The 21443-nt window shown below is 38.1% G+C and overlaps 1 protein-coding gene and 1 pseudogene across 1 annotated transcript; both read right to left on the bottom strand.

Moving 5' to 3' along the window:
* Positions 1–14455: 14455 nt before the first annotated feature.
* LOC149502694 (uncharacterized) lies at positions 14456–17089 on the bottom strand. The gene has a single exon (XM_089728780.1). It carries the CDS (start codon positions 16651–16653, stop codon positions 15802–15804), a length of 852 nt encoding a protein of 283 aa, XP_089584906.1. The 5' UTR covers positions 16654–17089; the 3' UTR covers positions 14456–15801.
* Positions 17090–18311: 1222 nt separating this feature from the next.
* On the bottom strand, positions 18312–19039 carry LOC149502693 (uncharacterized; annotated as a pseudogene).
* Between the last annotated feature and the right edge of the window lie 2404 nt (positions 19040–21443).

The following is a 21443-nucleotide window of genomic DNA, read 5'->3' as shown; positions in this document are numbered from 1 at the left end:
GCATGCATGCTGTAAACCCATTTACTGATTACACTTTGTTTTGTACTTCTTCCTCGAGCAATACCTCCATCTGTCTTCATGGCTTTCATCATAGACTGTTCGATAACCATGTCTGTAGAAGTTCCACAACTCAATTTATCTGAGCGTCTCACGGTGAAAAATCCTTCGGTAAATTTTTCGTAAACTTCAGGATCCATCGAGTCCTGTAATTGCATCATGTCTTGTAAATACAAGTGTGCAGATTTAGCATATGGAAAATGTCCTGACGAGTGGAAATAAGGTAACATTTCTTTTACACAACTTAAATGAGCTTTCCAGTCCCCCATACGCTCAGCTCTCAAAAATTCTTTTGCAAGTGAAACCATATTAAAATATTGTATCCAAAGTTGCGCTGTTGGTCCTCGTTCCTCAAAATCTTTCAATTTCATATTAAATTTATGAAGTAAAGCACCTGATACTTCATTATCATTTTCAATATCTGAATATGAAAGAGTGCTATCTAATATATGGTCAATATTTATGATTAAATCTGCTCCCATGATATCATTAATATCTATTGTTTTTAATATTGTAATTGCTAAAGCCAGCTGGAGTAGTGTATGTGCTCGAACAGCTCTTGCGTAAGCATGACCATTGAGCATTTTTTCTAATGACTTTGGTGCATAGATTTCTGAGAGTACTTCTTTTATCCCGCTACCTTGCATAATATAACCAATTGCTCCGAGATAAGACATGAGTAGATGAAATCCTCCAAGTCTGACAATAATCTTCGATACTTCAGAGCCGTCAGGTGCGGCTGATACAATTTCTCGAGCTTTCGCATACAAGGGTTGGTCGAAAGTCACGATGCATACAGTGTGGCCGTAACGTTTCGCGTTCTCTAATGCACAAAGTAAAGTCGTATAGACAGTATTATAGTTACTAGCTGGTTGATGGATGAATGGTAAAAATGTAATCTGAGATTTTGAATAATTTGTATGGTAATTTGTTAAGCGCTCAATAAAACCGTTCCAACCAGGTAATGATGTATTTTTCCACTTTCCATAAAACCATACTACATCAGAATTTTTATGAAAAGATACTGTTTCAGTTCCATATCCAAAATCTTGGACATATATTTTACTATAACCAACTACATCACTATTCTGATAGATCTGTATTGGCACATGAGCTTTTGCTTTGAAGTGTTTTGCTGAAAGAACTTCTTTTATTCGTTGCATAGGTTCTTCTAGTAAAACAGAGTGCTTTGGAGTTACAATTTGAATTATACCCATTATGTGGAGTGAATTGTTACCATCTAGCGTATTAACATTTATATCAGCATTATCTGCAACGTATTGAATAAGTGTGCCACTTTCAGGTGGTAGGACATGAGGAAGAGGATGAAAAACTGCTGCTGACTCGTACATCAATGTATCATTATAAGAAGCACACAAACCAAAAGACGACAAAATTTGTATAAGACGCTTAGACCCGAACCTCCGATGAAAAAAACTGAAAGACCTAACTGTAATTTGGACTTGAACGATCTTGGTCGAATAGCAGTCATGATACTATGACAAATATTGGTGCATACTAGTTTTAAATGATCGAAATTTGATCGTTTATTTTTTAAGATCATTTGCTCCAAAAAAAATGTCAGTGACTGTGGGATGTCATTATTTAAATCTTCAAACATTCGACCTGGTGGAGGGTAGTAGGAATTATCAAATACCGAGGATTGAATATCTTCTCGAATAATAGATGCTGCTGCTTCTAGAGTTTTTAATCGTTCTTCTTGTTTATTAATTTTTTTATTTTCGGACCAAGATTGATTTAAAATTTCATGGTGACTGTTTATCAAACATACAAATGTTAACGCTCCCGGTTTTTCAGTGATAATAATTTTATCGCCATATTTCAGTTTAAGTCGCAGCTTAATAGTCCTGTTATCTAAAGTTAAAATTTTGCTAACATCTTTTAACTCAGCCAAAGTAAACTGACAGTCATTGCTACTCTCAATGTATGTAAATATTTCCTGCATTGCCAGATCTGTTGCTTCATCTTTAGGACGACCAACTGTACCGCCAGTAGTCGGTTTCAAAAAAGAAGTATAACATTCTTGGTGATACTTTGCTTCAGCAGCAACTAAATCATAGTCAAATTCGATTCGAGCAACAACAGCTTTCGATATAGCATCGGAACGAGTTCGTGCTACTTCCAAAATTGAATGTTTGAATTGGAGTGTACTTACTTGACAAATTTTACTGCGACGATCTAAGGATTTTTTTCTCTGCAACTCTTCATTCAATTTATTGCCACAAAATAAACATAGTTTTTTAAAACAAAAAGCTGAATCACTTGAACGGGATCTAGTACGAGGAGGACTACTTACTGTAGATCCTGTAGATGTGTTAGCTTCTTGTTCTTCGCGTTTTCTTTTGATGGCAGCAGCAATAGAACACTTCCGCGTATAAATTTTACGACAGTTGCTATGTATTGTCACAGATTTTTGTTTTTTAAGAAATTCCGAGTATCCATCATCTCTTTCAGCACTTGCATTAATCAGTGTCTTCATACCACGATCAACAGTTACAGTTTCACTTTCAGTTAAAAGATGAGTACAAATAAAACAATATTCTGACATTTTTCTTATAAAAATCTAAAACGCACAAAATAGGTTAAAAGATAGGTTAAGATAAGCACATGTTTTCCCTACGCAGTGGCGCTCAAGACTAACGGTATGTATTTCATATATTGGGCATGCCAACATAAAGCAGGTATACGACCCTAGCCACGCGGACAATAGAATAAAAGACAGATGTTATCCCAAGGTTATACTGACGTACAAATTTAGGAACGGGGTTTCATTATACCTGAGATTCTCGTAGTTTAACTTATATTTTACATAAGCAAGTTACAATAAATAATAGCGAACTTATTTTAGTTCTATTACACCTTTAGTGACTTTCATATGTGGCGTACGTGTGCAAAATAGAGGGATTACGACTGATCCAACTTTTCGGAACGTTATATCTCCAAAATGGTGGCTTTTAGGAAAAAAATTATTAATATATTTTTTGTAGAGAATTTCGTGATCTACAATTTTGTACTGGGGTAATTTTGCGAAAAAACTCACCGTTTCGCTAAAAATCGCAAAAACTCATTTTTTTGACCTTTGACCCCGTGCCAAATTTTTAGCACACCTCGGAACGATGAGGACTTTTGAGATTTTCTTTATAATGATGTTTTGAACAACTATGCCAATATTCAGCTTTATGGGAATTTATGTAACCTTCCTCCTGATTTTAGGCTTAAATAGACCGGACTATTTCAATTTTAATTTATTGATGTTTAAAGTTATGATAGTGCATACTTTTTATTTCGGGTCCTGTTTTTCCTTCCTGGTTTGAGATTCCGGGATGGTCCAAAAGGCCTTTGGGAAAGGGCTCCCTGGGCTGTCTTTGAGGATAAAAAGGCCACGCCGTTTTCACTTTTCAGCGTGTATCTCCGTCGATTTCCAGCGGAAAAATCTGGGATTCAGGTGAAGGGTGCGTGGTACCTTTAGCTATCGAACTGCAGTTGAAAAAAGCCACCTCACAGATCTAAATCGGGCGGCGCACGCAACTTTGTGTTTTGGGCATGTAGTTTTTTGTAGTTTTTCGGTTATAACTTTTGATTCCGTTATCTCCGGATCACGCCGTTGGATCTGTAGGGATCACTTAGATCACTTATACAGGGTGGGCCATAAAGTTGAGCGGATTATAAAAAATCATATAAAAAAAACTACAAAGCTCAGGAAAGAAAAAATATAATTATAATAATGGGAATTTTATTTTTTAAAAATAACATCGCTGAGATGTGTGCCATCTACACGTACACACTCTTCCAATCTTGCGCTCAAATTCGTGAAAACGGGGATATCGGACATTTCCTTGCGAATATTGTCTTTGAGCTGGGCAATTGTCGTCGGTTTATTGGCGTAAACGCGACTCTTGAGGTACCCCCACAGAAAAAAATCCAGTGGCGTGAGATCTGGGCTCCGGGGAGGCCATGGAATGTCCCCTCGACGCGATATCAGTTTTCCATTAAACATTTCGTTAACAACTGCCAAAGACTCATTGGATGTATGGGATGACGCGCCATCTTGTTGAAACCAGGTCCCGCTGTTATAGGCTTCAAAATTATGCAGTTGTGGAAAGAAAAAGTTACGTAACATTGCTGTGTAGCGATCAGAATTTACTGTTATTGCCTGGCCTCGCTCATTTTCGAAGAAATGGGGTCCGATGATTCCATGAGCCGACATGGCCGCCCAAACCGTAACTTTAAGCGAATGCAAAGGTCTCTGATGTTTCAATTGGGGATTTTCTTCGGCCCAATACCGACAATTTTGCTTATTGACAAATCCACTTAAATGAAAATGAGCTTCATCCGAGAAGAGGATATTGTTCAAACTTTGAAAACGCTGTAACATTGTTTCGGCAAATGCACGACGTAAATGGTGGTCATTTGGTTTCAATTCCTGTACTAATTGGAGTTTATATGGGTGTAATTTAAGATCTTTGGTCAAAATACGCCTTAATGATGATCTTGATATGGCGAGCTCAGCTGATCTCTTTCGTGACGACTGCTGGAGATCGCGCCGTACAGACACCGCGACTTCGCTTACATTCTCCTCCGTTCTTATAGACCTTGGACGCCCCGCAGGTTTTTCATTTAATGTCGAACCCGAAGACGCAAACTTTCTGACCCACGATCTGATCACACTTTCACTCGGACATTGGTTTAAATCATGTAAATTAAACTTAGAACGAAATAAACGCCGCGCAATAGTGCCCGAATCGCCATTTTTGTAATACGCTTTCACACAAAAAGCACGCTGCTCACCGGTAAAACGCTCCATGGCAACTGAATTTCCGAGAACCAAGGAACCTATCCCCACTACCCGCACCCCGCTCCCGCTTTCCTGTCGCGAGTAATGTAATTTTGAAATTCGCACGCCTTTCTGGCCACAGGGTGGGCCATTATCCATGCAGCCATTACGTTCATAAAATTTGTCTTCTAAATGTTTTACGTGTTGGCACTGTTTTTGCCAATCCTGAGGAGTTATCGATGAAAAAGCTTCTTCAGTTAACTTCACGATATTACCAGCTTCTTGGCTGACATTATTGCTAGCTACTCGTCTCTTTAAAAGACTCCACATAAACTCAATAACATTTAAGTCACAGTGATAGGGGGGCAACCTAACCACTTTATGGCCATGACTTATCAATAATTGGTCAGCCTCATAAATGGGCGCTTCTTTGTGCTCTTTTATAATTTGATAAAGCTCTGCTTTCAACATTGTGGGTAAATAAGACAATTCCTTATTTGTAATCCATTCTTGCATTTGGAGTTTTGAGGAACTCATAGTAGGTACTTTATTCACTTGTACTGTATGACAGGGAGCATTATCCATAACGACTAACGAGTTTGGAAGCAAATTGGGTATAAGTTTCTCTGAAAGCTATTTCATTAAATTTGTTCTATTCATATCGTCATGGTAGTCCCCTGATTTACTGTGATTTAAAAATCAATTGAGCATTAGAAATGAACCCCATTTCTCTACCTGCATTAACAATAATCCATCGCGTTCCAAGAGAATCACTTGTTAGTACTCCGTCCTCGTCACCTACGCGATTTTGCCTCATAGTGTCGATATACTTGCGTCTCCATGCAACTATGTCGTGTCTTTCCATTAAAATTATCCGCTTCGAACCACACTTTTTGTATTGAAATCCGATTCGTTTTAAAATTTTCCACAAAGTCGTTCGACCTCCACCAAAGTTTATATCATTCTTTAATTCAATAAGTAATTTATTCAAGGTAGGAACAACTTTTCTGACAGTTTACATTTCATAGATTTTATTTCTTAATGCGCATAAATCGAAATCATCAAGATCCACCGTTTTACGTTTTTGACGGTGTTTTCCAGGAGACTTGAGTTTTTGAGACGTAGAGGCAGCAACTTAACCTTCTTTAGTTATTCTACTCACGGTTTTCTCCGACATGCCTGAAATAGACACCTTTTATTAATATAAATAATATTTATATAAACTCAAGTAATGACCATGTGGCGGGTAGCTGATTAACGACAAAGGGAAGCAGAAAGCACTGATAGCCTTGAAGTTGAGCCTAAAAAAATCGTCGATGAGCTCGGGCTGTCTACCACCGGGTCTGGTGTTCCACCGATGACGAATCACTCCCAGTATGTATCTTAGGTCCCGAGCGCTTTGGTGTTGACATATACGCTTTAGGCAGGTATAATAAAAATAGAGGGGCCATGCACATGAAACATTAGATGAAATGGGCCAGTCGCGGGGAACGCCTCCTCACAGCCTCTTCAGCTGATCTAGACCACTTGGACGTACGCGCAGATCTTGGGATCATAAATTACGTCCAGGATTCCACTGTCCAAGACGGTGCTGTATTCGTCTTGAAAAGGCTGCGGAAGGGTCCCGCTCCGTACTGATGTCATGTATTTTTGAGTCTTCTCCTTTTCTCCTAGTGTTGGCCGCCAGACACCTCGGCTTCGGATAATTTTATCTTCGTCTGGTCCAGGACTTCCTTCACCACGTCCTTGTGTTGCTCTGGGACCAGGTCCTTCACTACCTGATTGATCAGATGGGATGCCCCTCCCACCACGGCACCTGTAGGTCCCCCGGAGATAAAACCCAGCACGGTTGATAAAGCTGGGTATAGAAGGTAGTTTTTTGCCGCTGTTATTATTGAATCCAGCGTTAAAGGATCAGGGTACAGGATGTCAGTGACCCTGATTCCCAACATGTCGGAGTTAGTCACCTCCAGGCGGGAGCGTAGAATGTACATTCGACGCGGCTCTATTATTTCTGTGGCCAGAGACTGCGTCGACAAAGCAAAAATACCACTCATAACCACCGTCTTAGGCTGTCCGGCATGGGCCCGCGTCTTATCGTTGGTGATGTAAGCGTCGCAATCGACCCACATTCCCCGCATTCTCGCAGATAAAAGCAGGTCATCGACAGTCGTCCCACAGCAAGCCAGCATCGCAGCCTCAACAGGACCATCGCAGCCGACTCACCGCGCTTCCTGGTCCTACGGCACGCAACTTCACTGCCTTATCACGCCGCTACAGTTCATCGCAGCTCACGACCGGATCATCAACGCTTGGGGTCACACATCTCCGGCGTGGCAGCTCTGCATCACGTGGACTACGCACGACACGCACGCAACATTCAAGCTCAGTCTCGACTCACTGCAGACTTCGAGCAGCACTGGCGACAATCACGCAGCATTTCAAGCTCAGTTTCGACTCACCGCAAACTTCGAGCAGCACTGGCCCTTGCAAGCTAATCTCAGCACGGACAACGCTAACTAAAAATGACACGACCTCCAGTCTCGGAGGGGAGTGATCTCGCGGGTAGCCATCATACAACGCAAGATAATTGACAGATGCCTGAATCTCGCTTACGACATTTTCAAGATAAAGCGCATATATATACAAGTTCCGAACAACAACATTCGGACCGTCGGTCTACCGAGCAAATATCACCCGCTCGGTGGAAGATCTTCCCTTTGTCGTTAAATCTCCCAAAACCATATCATCGAAATAAATTAAATTCACTGAGATGTGTACCTTTTTATTTTAATTATTTATGTGTCTGAAGCTTGTATCCCCATTTTATTAACCTGTCATGGCGGCGACTCGTGCTCGCACTTGATCGAGTCGAATTAACGGGGCTTGGTTTGCCTTTTCTCTCTCACAAAAGGCACGAACCTTCAACACGATCTCTCTTGCACTGCTTTTGAATGGCTTTGGCATGATTAATCTGAAGGATATTAAATATTAATACAAAAACTAACGGCACACGTTACAACAAACAATCTGACAACAACAGATGGACAAAAATGACAAGTAATAGAGCCAACATCACGGCAGGGGACAACTTACGGTGAACGATCTGTAGTGAGTCTAATAAACAAACGACAAACGACTTCTAACAATAACAACTAAAAAGTTCCAGGAATTTATTGCAACTTAAGCCGCGCTACAATCACAAAGGGCTTTATAAATACACGTGCTCTACGTACGTTTTTTTTGGGAATTGTTGTTTGTGTCTTAGTAATTTGACTTGTTTAGGTAGCTAATAAAACAAGGAAGTTTTTCTAGTAGTTTGTACGCTTAGTGTTTAGTTGATTTTCAAAATAAATCCAGTTTTCTATCAACCAAATTAGAGAATCAAAACAAAATTTTATAAGAAATCACTTGCTATTTTAAAATGTTTGACATTCGTGCCAGTATAAGTATTAGTTGATGTATCGGTAACTGATAAAAATTCAAACAACTTAATTCAAAACATTTTATTTAATGATTTTTTTGCAGTTAATTCGGGATTTTTTTAAACAAAACGAAAAGTATTGAATATCTCGATAACGATACACTTTGGTTTTAGGCACATTAGGGTTCATTTTGTTAGGAATTAGATGTATTATCACATCTCAAGAGGAATACGTCGAATTACAAGTCACTCTGTATAGGGGACCACACTTATTATTAAGGATGCAGTTGAAGAATATATGATCCACAGTACCTTCCTCGGATCCAGTGCATATTGCTGTATTCCTTAGTTTGTATTTGAACAGGTGAGGAAACGTGACCCAGTCGTATTCTGATAAGAACGGTAGTGGTTGGTACTTTTGTCAAGATTTCTGTAATTAAAAAAACCATAGAGAATGGGGGACTATTGGTTGGATTATAGAATACTTATACTTATAAGATTCCCATTCTATGCTCCAGTCATGGAATAGAGTTTTCTTAGCAATACTTAATACATCGGTCATTGTATTGTAAAAAAAAAGGTTATCACCATGCAATGTGGCCTTTTTTGCCAAATCATCTGCATGCTCATTTCCTTTAATGCCAACATGAGTTCCTAGGAACCCATGCTAGTCCAACAATGATATTATTTTTATGGCATCTAAGAAGGCATTCCTTTATTTTACAAATAATATGATTATGTATGTAATTTTTAAAAGGGTGACCGCAAATGGCCTGTAAAGGCACTTAGAGAGTCTGAAAATTACTGAAGGGTTGATTGATTTTTCCAGAATATGAGTAAAGCAGCTTAGAATAGCTGTGCATTCTCCACTAAAAACACTTGCCCCAACAGGTAATTTATGAAAACTCCACACTTTAGTGGTTGCATTGTGAAAAGCAGCGCCCACATTGCTATTCCAATTAAATTTTGATGCATCAGTGTAAAATGTATACCAGCCAGGCCTTTTCTCAGTAACAGTTCTTAAGAAATTAGAGTAGATTAGATTAATATCAAAGGAGTTTTCATTTAAGCCAATATCTTGTACAATTTTAGGGACGCGGCAGAGAGCATTAATCGGTGTCTCATAAATTGGTAGCATATCAGATTGAACAGCTGGTGCCGAGAGGCATGTTATTTTTTCCAAGCTTCTAAGAAGGCAGGGCCAATTTTTATTTCTCCAATACAGGGTATCAAGAAAGTTCACATTTGTTTTGGTTATTGCGTGAACGCAACTATTCCGAGGGGCTCGGGGGGAGTGTCAATCGGTAGCCTGGCTCTTGGGAATTTTGTCGCTATGGAGCGTTTCTCAGGAGCAGACCGTGCGTTGTGCGTACGCAAGTTTTATAAAAACGGTAATTCGGCGACTGTAGCGCGTAGAAAATTCTGCAGCATACGACATATTCGTCACTTGAATGATGCTCCTCGACTCATTGTTAGATGGGTCGAGAAGTTTATAGAGACCAGTCCAACACTAGAAAAACCAAATCCGGGCGTCCAAGATCTTCAAGAACGTTCGAAAACGTACACAGTGTCGCCCAGTCTATTTCGAATAAAATCGTACGTCTTCTATTTGTATGTTCCGTTGAATAAATTCCGATAGATGATTAACCGTATTTAGTCTAGCCTGAGCAATATTAACATATTCTTCAGCATCAGACCTATTTCCAATTGTGGGATGGACATTTATTTAAAAGGGAACATGCTATCTTAAAATCAACCATAAGGTGACTTGATGCTCTATTAAAATAATCTTGTCGAAATAATTTAAAATCTCTTAATTCTCAGATAATCATTATCGCTTTCGGTGACATTAATTATAAATCTGTTTGAAACATTGTCGATCATGTGGTCGAGACCAAACGTTTTGTCTTCTTCTTTAATTATATGAGACATGCAGCTACTCCATTTTTCAGATGTAATATATTGAAGTCCTTCAAAGTTTTTATACTTCTGTCATTTTGAAGGTTTTGTTATTTCTTGAAACAACTTCTCTTCTCCTTTAGCCTGTGCCCAACTCAATGGGATTGAGCTCACAGTGGTATGGGGGCAGACGTAAAACAACTATCCCATGCTGCGCTGCCATCCCGTTCACAATATACTTATCGGAATGTTCTTGTTTGTGCTGCGGTACAATGTCTATAAGAGTAGCTTTAACCATTGTTGCTTCGAATGAAATATTTTTGCTCGTTAGCTACTCTTGTATTCTAGGTTTAGTCCAAGACATTGTAGGCAGCGATTGTAGTTTCCTGGAGTGGTAGGGGGTATTATCCATCACTACTACGGAATTTGGTTTTAGTTTTGGCAAGACCCCTCTAAACCACGTCTCAAAGGAATCGGCATTCATCTCTTGTTGATAATCTTCTTTATTTTTTTTGGCATCTAATATTAATAAGCTGTCTTTTACGAATCCTTTATCCCCGCCTATATGGCCGATAATTAACCGTTTGCCCTTTCTGAAGGCTGTTTTAAGCCAGTGGTCAAGCTATCTAGGAAAGCCTGGCGGGATGATAACACTGTCTGGTCAATCCATGCCTTCTTCGGCGCATGACCTTCAAGATAGTGAAAAATATCAATTAATTATTGCAAGTACAATTTAATGTAAAGAAAACAAAAAATTACCTTCGTTGATCCAGGTTTCATCTTGGTAACAAATATACCTTCCTTCCCTTCGTTACTCTTTAATTTTTCGAAAGTATCGCTGGCGCCATAAAATAATGTCCTGTCTGCCAATTAAAATGCTTTGTCTTGATTTTGTGATATAATTGAAATTTAAATGTTTCATAACATATCTTAATGTACTCCAAGAAAGATTGGGTAAGTCTAAGTTTTCATTGACAACCTTAAAAATCTGTAAGTAATAAAAATGTTTTTGAGTAAGGAAGTCTACGTAATCTAATACTTTGGTTTTTACAAAGAACATTATGGTGGACACAATATAATGCAGTAGAAGAAATAAATGTTATGTTACCTTTATAATGGTGAGTGGCTCATTTGCATTAAAAAAAAATTATGTACTTTTCGCCTTATAGCGGTAAAAGTAAAATCTTCTAATTTATCTTTGAAACTGTGTTTCGGTCCACGTTTCTCGGGAGACTTAAATTGTTCATTTCCTTTGTATTCTTTTAATACACTGTAAACTGAGGTCACACCAATTCCCAAAATGTCAGATGTTTTCGAAACACATTCTATTTTTTTCGGGAGCCTCAATAGGTAATAGTGAAGAATCTTTCTCCTCAAATACGTGTTTATAGACTTTTGTATCATAAGTTTTTCGGTAACGCTGAGTCAATTAGCTGTCAATTCAAGGTACGTCGCGACTTACCTTAAACGTTCTTCAAAACCGCCTCGAAACAGCGTCTATTACAAGATGGCCATCTGATAGCAGATTTGAAGAATTTATTGACTATTATATTTTTGATAACAGAGTGTAGAATTATAAATTATCCGTCGCGAAGGTATTTGAGAGGTGCAGATATCCTCTTGGAAGTTTACGATGACGACGAATTCCGAACACGTTACCGATTTAGAAAAGATTCGGTTTTGCATATTTTGCTGCCTTTATTGACAACATTAAAAACAATCGTGGACTACCTTTAACGCCGATATTACAAGTGCTAATTGCTCTGAGATTTTATGCAACTGGCGATTTTCAGGTTCTTGCATAATGTGCTCTTGTGTCTACATAGAATATCTATAATTTATAACTTTCATTCGGTTTCATGTGGTATGGTTATTTTTCTGATTGTTTTCGGCGACTTGCACAAAATTTCTCAAACCTTTGCATTTATTCAATTGAATTGAATTATTCTATTAAACGTATCCACATAACCTTTTTTATATTTTGACTGGCTGTCATGGTAGAAGTTTTGTTCAGGTTATATTTCAAAATTAATTCCTGTAGGCAAGTCTTCTTTTTTGCTTTCACTAAATATTTGTCTGGACGTCATCATAGAAAAACTGAACGATAAATAATTTACTGCATCGTAATTTCAAATAAAATCTATGAAAAACTTTGCTTAGGTGGTGATAAAGGACAAAAATGTGTTGAGTATTTGATAAATAAAATACCACAATTGTAACTTACCTGAATAATAAACTGGTGGCTGTAGAAAAGCGCTTCAACAACACGATGCAATCCAAATCACACGTAATAGCGAAAAAATAATACAAAGCCCGGTCGCTGGAGGAGCTATTCCAAATCAAATCAAATATTCCAAATTAAATCAAAATACGAAATCTAAAGTAATACTGAGTTACAAAATAAATAATAAACTTTTAAATGTATTTAGGAATAACTCAGACAACTAAAACATTAAACATCAACGCGACTAGTGTCAAATAGACAGTGGCAGCTTAAACATTTATTTCAATTGTCAATTATGATAGGTTCCAGTAATCCGTTACGCATAGTCCAACCCCCGCCCTTGGGGTTCTAAATCTTGCCCTAACCAAGTTTGAATTTGATAATAAACGCGATTGAAATGTTGGTGAGCTGCTCCACTCGTTGGTGGAATATTTGATGTCGCCCTGATGACAGCCGACAGCTGATTGTATTACTTGACCATTATAGGCTGGTTGCATTGGCGAAGGTAAGCAATGATAAGTGGTATCTGGTCCTTTGCCTGGGTCAGAAAAACGCCCCTGTCCAGAAAGTTGAATGCATTCTTTACATCTACCTTTAGCAACACTTCGTTTAAGGCTTGTGTAAGAAAGGTGCACGTAGCGTGAACAGCAGCCTCACATCCTCCCTTGGTTCCAAAACGTAAGTGCGTTGGCTGAAATTCTTGCTGCAAATCTAGCAGGATGTGCCTACAGCGAATTTTGGAAGCCACAGGACGAATTGCATTGCCTACGGCACTTGGACGGATGCCACTATTCATTTTCTGTAGCTATGCAAGTTATAACACATCAATTATGTCATTGCATACCTTCCGAGAGGACATAAAATTCATGAGGCGGGTCAAATCCTCCAGAAGTGCAGTGCCGACGTCACCAACAACACCACAAATGAAATCTTTAAGGTGCTGTGACAAGTGAGTTGTCTAGCTAAAGGCTGCAGATGTTTAGACAACAAGGCATCGTAGGTCTTTGGTGAGTTGGGAGCAACGACGTCATTAGTAAATAAAATGTCGGCAGCACCTTTAATGTCTCCCTCATAAAATTTTGGTTCAATTCTTTCTGTAATTTTGTATGAAATTTGTTTTTCCTGGATATTGTCTAAATTTGGGGGAACAGTTGTTTTTTATTTTTTGTGCAAGGGAACTGCCGTGTTTGGCTAACATGTAGCGTTTTATACGCGAATGTCAAAAAATTCTCCCAGCTATGTGTATCGTTTTTGTCGATGACATCTCTGACGCAGGAAGACAAAAAAGTCGCCACACACCGTCTAGCCCCGCGAGGGATTCTTTTTACCAAGGGAAGGCTTCTCTTCAAGTTATTTAATTTTCGCCATAAGGGGCCCTCGGCGGGGGCTTCATTGGCAGTTAGTTATATTATGAAAATTCTCATTGCTACTTACTTATATGCGGTTGCCGGCCCTTATGGCACCTACTTTTGTGTATGTGCAAACCTCTTTGTCCCTTGAAAAAACGCGGCTGGGAGTATTCTCTGCATTGCACGGGGTCCTGTGACGCCGTTGCACCGGATTGACTTGCGGATGTAGCCTGCTCAGGGGGTCGGGAGAGTTAATGTTAACATTTTGAAGTCGTCGTGGCCTAAAGGATAAGACGTCCGGTGCATTCGTATCGAGCGATGCACCGGTGTTCGAATCCCGCTGGCGAGTACCAATTTTTCTAATGAAATACGTACTCAGCAAATGTTCACGATTGACTTTCACGGTGAAGGAATAACATCGTGCAATAAAAATCAAACTCGCAAAATTATAATTTGCGTAATTACTGGTGGTAGAATCTCTTGTGAGTCCGCACGGGTAGGTACCACCGCCCCGCCTATTTCTGCCGTGAAGCAGTAATGCGTTTCGGTTTGAAGGGTGGGGCAGCCGTTGTGATTATACTGAGACCTTAGAACTATATCTCAAGGTGTGTGGCGCATTTACGTTGTAGATGTCTATGGGCTCCAGTAACCACTTAACACCAGGTGGGCTGTGAGCTCGTCCACACATCTCAGCAATAAAAAAAAAAATATATATGTAGGTGTGGGTCTAAATGAAATACTCTTTTCTAGGGTTTCACAATAATTTTTTATTTAATTCTTAGAGAGCACTTTGAACACGTCTTACTCCTAATGGCGGCATCGTGCGAGAGAGCGAACTAGAGCTACATCCGTCCCTTTCACACATCATGCGTTCAGAATCTTTCACTCGTTCAGGAATGTTTTACAATAATTAGAAATGTTAGTAATAATTAAATAATTAAATCCTACAACTCGGCCTTCCTGCACATCAGTCTGGCCTCAGACTGAAAATACTGAGATAATAAAATAGTTCTTATGAATTAAAAATAAAAATAACAAAAATAAAATCTCTAACTTTACCTTAATGTACCTAATACTACTACTATGCAATTTTTTTTTTTTTCTAAACATTTTTACACAATAATAACGCTACAAAATATTTTTAGTTAAACCTTATACTACCTATTACAAACAATCATGCTATAACTTTGCACACAGCTAAAAAAACAAATAGTAATTACTCTTACTTAGTACATAACACAACAAAACCAGTAGGTTTAAACTATCAGTTTAGAGGCAAACAAGTTACAATGACACAGAGAACAGCAATGCATGATAATTATTCACAGTTACTTATTCAATAACAAAATGAGCAATGTAAATACTAGATCAACCTAAAATAAACAAACAGTGTAGTGTTACAATGCACCTAAACACTCAGACCAGAGTTAGATTGAGTCAAGGCCACCTCTTCATGAAATCTAATGCTGATGTAGTTCGTACTGGCCCATCTTTGCTTCTGTCTATTTTTTCGACCTCATATCGACCTTTCCCCATTTCCCTAGTGATGCGATATGGTCCATAAAATTTAGGTTTCAATTTTAGGGCGTTCCCAAATTGTGTCCTTTGAATAGCTACAAGATCTCCAACCTTGTACATTTCTCCTACTTTACGTCGTTTATTATAAGTCTTTCCATTCTCCTCTTGCATTCTTAAAATTTGAGCTTTGGCTTCTCTTCGTGCCTCTTCTCTCCTATTCATAAATTGCAATCTATTTTCTTCTTCTAAATATTCTAAAATTGATAAATCTTCTTTCAGTTTAAGTTTCACTCCTGTTAACAGTTCGAATGGTGTAGTACAGATTGCCCGCTGGTATGTGCTGTTTATCACTTGTTGTAGTTTGCTTGTATATTTGTACCAGTGACCAGGTTCTTCAGTAATGGCTAGTCGTCTTGGTCTTTGTGAAACTGGTACATCATCCTTCAACACAATCTTCAGCCTGATAGGTGCATCTTTAGTCTTCAAAGGTGTGTAACTGTCAATAATTTCCCTCACCGCTGTACAGTGGTCATCGCTATTGTTCATTTAAATCGCATTGCTCACGTTCGTATAGTTCGTTCTCGTTCTTCTCGTCGTCCTCCTGCTGTCGAACAAACATAGATCGCCGATCTTGTTCATCACCTCCTCCATGATAATTATTTGATGCTTTTTTAGCTTCCATACCTTGTGATGCGCGGCACTCCGTACCCTTGTGCCCGAACCCGTTGCACTTGAAGCATTTGATACCTCTGCGGCAGGAACTAGATAGGTGCCCTCTTTCACCACAATTGTAACATCGATGAATCTGCCTAGGCATTACCGCCGCGTCTCGCTGACCTCGTCTCATGGTATCAACACTTTTTTTGGACTTCTCTTTGAAACTTTCATATAATACTAATTTCTCCTTGAGCACAGAATACGACGTTACCCCGTAAAATAACAACTTGTTAGATTCATAGTCAGATATTCCGTCGATTATATACTGAATCGCGACGTAATCCGGAAACTTAGCTCTTTTTCCGAGTTCTTTCATTACGAGCATATATTGATAAAACGACTCATTGGGTTGTTTTTTCCGTCTGCTCATTGTCTCATGCATTTGTTTACTGTTTATCACCTCAGGGAATTCCTTCATCAAAACCACTTTTAGTTCTTCGTAACTTCTGAAAGTTTTTTCGCTTTTTAGCCACAATTCTGCTGTTCCAGCTAAACATCGTCGCGCTATAATGAGTTTCTGCTGCTGGCTCCACCCAAATATATCGGCATTATCGTCGAGGTCTTGTGTCCACTTCGCAGAAGAGTACGTGATGTCATCACCCGTGAACTTTAGCACAGCATCCATCGTGTAAAATAAATTCTTGCTATCGTCGTTTTTGCTCTCCGCCATCGTGCAGAATCGTCGTATATCGTCGTATAAATGCGTCTTTCGTCTTTGAAAAATGTAACCGGCGGCGTGGCGTCGGCGCAGGTTAAGTATGGCGGCCGCGGCGTTGTTCACACCACGCGACAACTTCGTAAAATATGCGTAGATACGTTAAATCATTTAGACCCTGATATTCCTGAGTATCCCGGACGAGAAATTGTAGGTGTGGGTCTAAATGAAATACTATTTTCTAGGGTTTCACAATAATTTTTATTTAATTCTTAGAGAGCACTTTGAACACGTCTTACTCCTAATGGCGGCGTCGTGCGAGAGAGCGAACTAGAGCTACATCCGTCCCTTTCACACATCATGCGTTCAGAATCTTTCACTCGTTCAGAAATGTTTTACAATAATTAGAAATGTTAGTAATAATTAAATAATTAAATCCTACATATATATATAAAAAGGGTGCGTGTACTTATGTACGCGCGTAAGAAGTTATACTTTATTTTTATTATATTTATTACTTTAAATATTAAATAATTAATAATAAATATTTAACGTTAATAATTTAATAATATTTAGTATGAATTATATTAAATAATAATTTTGTCATTTATATTACTAAATAATACATACGGATAGTTAACCTCAATTGTATTGGAGCACTTAGGAAGGTTGATGAGCACATTTTTTTCACAAATATTTTCTAATATTAATTAGTATTGATTTAAATATTCAATTTAAATCATTTCTGATTATAATTCAGACGCACATATAAAATTCGCACTTTTATAATGAAAAAAAAAAATGGAAACACGTGTTTTAAATGTATAAACTCAAAGCATATGGATAAATATTATAAATATAAATACACAGTGAACAGAGGCGGCGTGCGTGCCAACATGCGCCACTTACAGAGGTTCCATTTCTGTTTTGTTCGTATCATTTTTTCCTCAACTTAATGAGCGATTTAGTGGGCAACTCTGTTAATTTTGTGTCACGGTGCGCGCGCATCGTAAATTTCACTCTCATCAATTTTTCATAACGCGCCTAAAGAAGTATAACTTCAATAATTATAATAATTATTCACCCTTATACTCTTCCCATTCACGATAAGTTTTACTGTCCAACTTTTGGGTAATAATATAAATGAGTAAAGTATCCCAGTAATTGACAGGTTCACCTAGAGACTCCAACGCACGCAAGTTTTTATTAATTTGGTCAATTAACCCTTTTAAATTCACAGAAGGCTCCTTTTAAATTCACAGAAGGCTCCTTACTTAATAGTTTTAATATTAAATAGTGCGGAAATATGAAAAGGTGGTATCGTCATTGCGGTTAACTGACACACCACGTACATTCTTTTGGACAGACTCCACTATTGTTCTCGGAGGGCTTAAAATGTTACCAAATAACTTGCAGCCTTTTGTTTGCAACCGAGTTGCCGATATTTTAGAAAAAAAAACATGCAACTGCGAGTGGAGACATGTCCCTACTGACCAAAACCCCGCTGATCATGTCTCTCGAGGAGTAGACCTTAATGCGTTATCTTCTTTAGAACAGTGGTGGTGCGGTCAAAGTTTTTTAATGAATGACATCTCGTGTTGGCCTTAAAAGGGTAAATGTTAAATTTAAATGGTAAATTTTACCATTTAATTTATTTTTTTAAATGGTAAATTTTATAATACACTTGCAAACGCATCTTCTGTAAGTTTCACAATGTTTTTTTGGGTTTTGTTCGAAATTGTTTTCTGCCACGTCTTTTAACAAGGCTCCGTATCTTTTCAATTGGGTTTAGATCGCAATGATCGCAATACGGTGGAAGTTTTAAAACTTCGTGATTGTGACTTTTAAAAGTTCATTTACAGCATAGGTAGGCGGTCCTTTATTTTGTTTTATAAGTATACAATACGGGTTTTGTCCAGCTCTCTTCAGAATAAATACCCCTTTCTCGCATTTCGCATTTCGTCGTCTAAAGTTGACATAGTTGGAGCTTTATTTATTTGGGTACAGTGCATGGGTGGGTATAGAGCATTATCCATAACCACAAGCTTGCTGGCAAATTTGGAATTAATTTTTCATTCATCCACTTTAGGAAATGGGTTGAATTCATGTCATCATGGTAATCATAAGACTTTGATTGAGATTTAAAGATCAGTAAAGCATTACTAATAAAACCATTTTCTGTACCAGCGTGTGCGATTATCCATCTACTCCCTACAGAATCTGATTTGAAAAATCCTGGCTCTTCTTCACTTTGCCAACAACTTTTAAAATGGTATGTGCTGTGGATGTAAGAATACGACAGGTCTTTTTTCGGTGGCTCGATTCTTGCGCATTTTTTCTATACATTTAGCGCGCCAAGCAATTATGTCAGAGCGCTCCATTAATAATTTTCTTTTGGACTGGCACCCTTTGTATTTAAATCCAATTTTTTTCAATATTCTATGCAATGTGGTACGACTTCCTTTAAAATTAATGTCTTCTTTCAACACTGCAAGTAATTTGTTTAATGTCGGCAGTTCCTTTTTTACAGCATAAAATTGGTGAATTTTATAGCGAATAGCACAAATATCAAAATCATCTATATAATTTTGGACGTGGACCACAGTAAAGTTACGCCGAACGAGATAATTATTAAAAAAGAATTTATTTAATTAAATCTATGTTTATTGGTTCAGATGTACTACAAAACTGATTTACAATTATAATATATCTATTAACTAAACTTATTGCTAAATCGCAATGGTGCAGTTTCTGCTATGACGCACGGGGCATCCGATGTGCATTCAGCAATTACGGACATCAGGCGATTGCCTAACGACGTGGACACATGTCTACGGTTCGGCGCCGGCCACCGTGTCACGGCGCGGCGTCGTGCCGCGGCACGGTGCCGTGTACGGTGCACCTCGTTTCGATCGCGAAAGACATATTATTCTGCTCTTGTTGCTAATACGACGAATGAAGAAAAAACAGAATCAAAGAAAATATTGGGTGAATCCATATCTTTCTATAATGAACCATGATGGAGGTCATTTTAAGAGGAAATATGAAGCGCTGAAAATATACGAATATAAATATATAAATTTTACGAATATTTTAGAAGGTCCATATCTAGTTTCGAAAAACTGCTAACCAAGATAGCACCTCGTATATAAAAGCAATACGTGTTCAGGAAGCCTGTTGAGCCTTTGGAAATGCTTTAACTAAATGGTTTAACTATAAGGTAAGATATAAAATAACCTTATGTTGTATTTTTTTATTTTAATCAAATAAAACATTAACCATATGATTGATAATGATTAGGTAATTCACGAAAAATCATATTCGGATTCCAGTGTGTCTGTGGTATTTGATATCATTTCCTCCAAAGGCGAGACTGGTGATGTTTGGCGACGATTTATACTCGAATTGGAATTATAATCTGCTTGATTTTGATAGTTTGTTTGATAAGACGTTGAAGCTTGTGGTGATCGTGATGTTTGGTGACAGTTAGTGTCGTAAAACGTTGCTGTCTGGTACCCACTATATGACTCAAATTCAAATTCAAAATCATTTATTTCAACTTAGATGTCAGCATAACACACTTGTTGAATGTGAAAATATAAATAACAATGTTAACTCTTATCACCGGTTCCAAAAAAAGGCCACAATCCTGAGAAGAACCGGCGAAACAAACTCAGCGGGCTTTTTTGTTTTTTCTCTAATATTTTTTTTGTAAAAATATGGTACTGGACCGATGGACTGGTACGATGGTTGATGGAAATCCATCAAAATCTTAGTACTCCACTTTGAAATAGCAAGGTCTGGTGGTCATCTAACTTGTTAAGAGACGGCAAAATGGCTTAAAAAGGGTACAGATGTTGATGTTTGGTGACAGTTAGTGTCGTAAAATGTTGCTGTCTGGTACCCACTATATGACTCAAATTCAAATTCAAAATCATTTATTTCAACTTAGATGTCAGCATAACACACTTGTTGAATGTGAAAATATAAATAACAATGTTAACTCTTATCACCGGTTCCAAAAAAAGCCACAATCCTGAGAAGAACCGGCGAAACAAACTCAGCGGGCTTTTTTTGTTTTTTCTCTAATATATTTTTTTTTAAATAAGTAAAAATATGGAACTGGACCGATGGACTGGTACGATGGTTGATGGAAATCCATCAAAATCTTAGTACTCCACTTTGAAATAGCAAGGTCTGGTGGTCATCTAACTTGTTAAGAGACGGCAAAATGGCTTAAAAAGGGTACAGATGTTGATTTTCAGAAGTAGCTAAAGTTTCGATAATTTGCCTCTCAAATTCATCGCAACTTTGTCTTTGTTTTGGCGTAGTTTTACTGTAGGGTTGATATCGTGACCTAGTGTTTGGAGTTTGAGATTCTTCTTCTATACTATCAGTCAGTTAAATTTGGTTCATTTTTTTTCAAAAACATGAATTGTTTATGTAAATGATATTCTTTTATATGTCTGCCATCAGATCCTAATTTCTTTGAAAGTTCTATCGTCTTTATATATTTGAAAAAAAAAAAAATCTTTGATGTTAGTCCATTTTTTATGAGAATAACAAGTCTTTCGCGATCCATGTTAAGACAGAAGCTGTATTGGAAACGCTGGTGTGTCGGTGCGGTGCACCGTACACGGCACGACGCCGCGCCGTGACACGGTGGACGGCGCCGTACCGTAGACATGTGTCCACGCCCTTACTCGACTCTTCCCTTTTTTTTTCCGGTGTGACAATCTTTTTTGAAGTACTTGCAGCAGTCTTTCCTTCTTGTATTATTCTTGATACGGTTTTCTCAGACATAC

This window comes from Bombyx mandarina, chromosome 07 (genome assembly GCF_030267445.1).
Source record: "Bombyx mandarina strain Sakado chromosome 07, ASM3026744v2".
Classification (NCBI taxonomy): Eukaryota; Metazoa; Arthropoda; class Insecta; order Lepidoptera; family Bombycidae; genus Bombyx; species Bombyx mandarina.
This window is presented reverse-complemented; position numbering and strand designations above follow the sequence as displayed.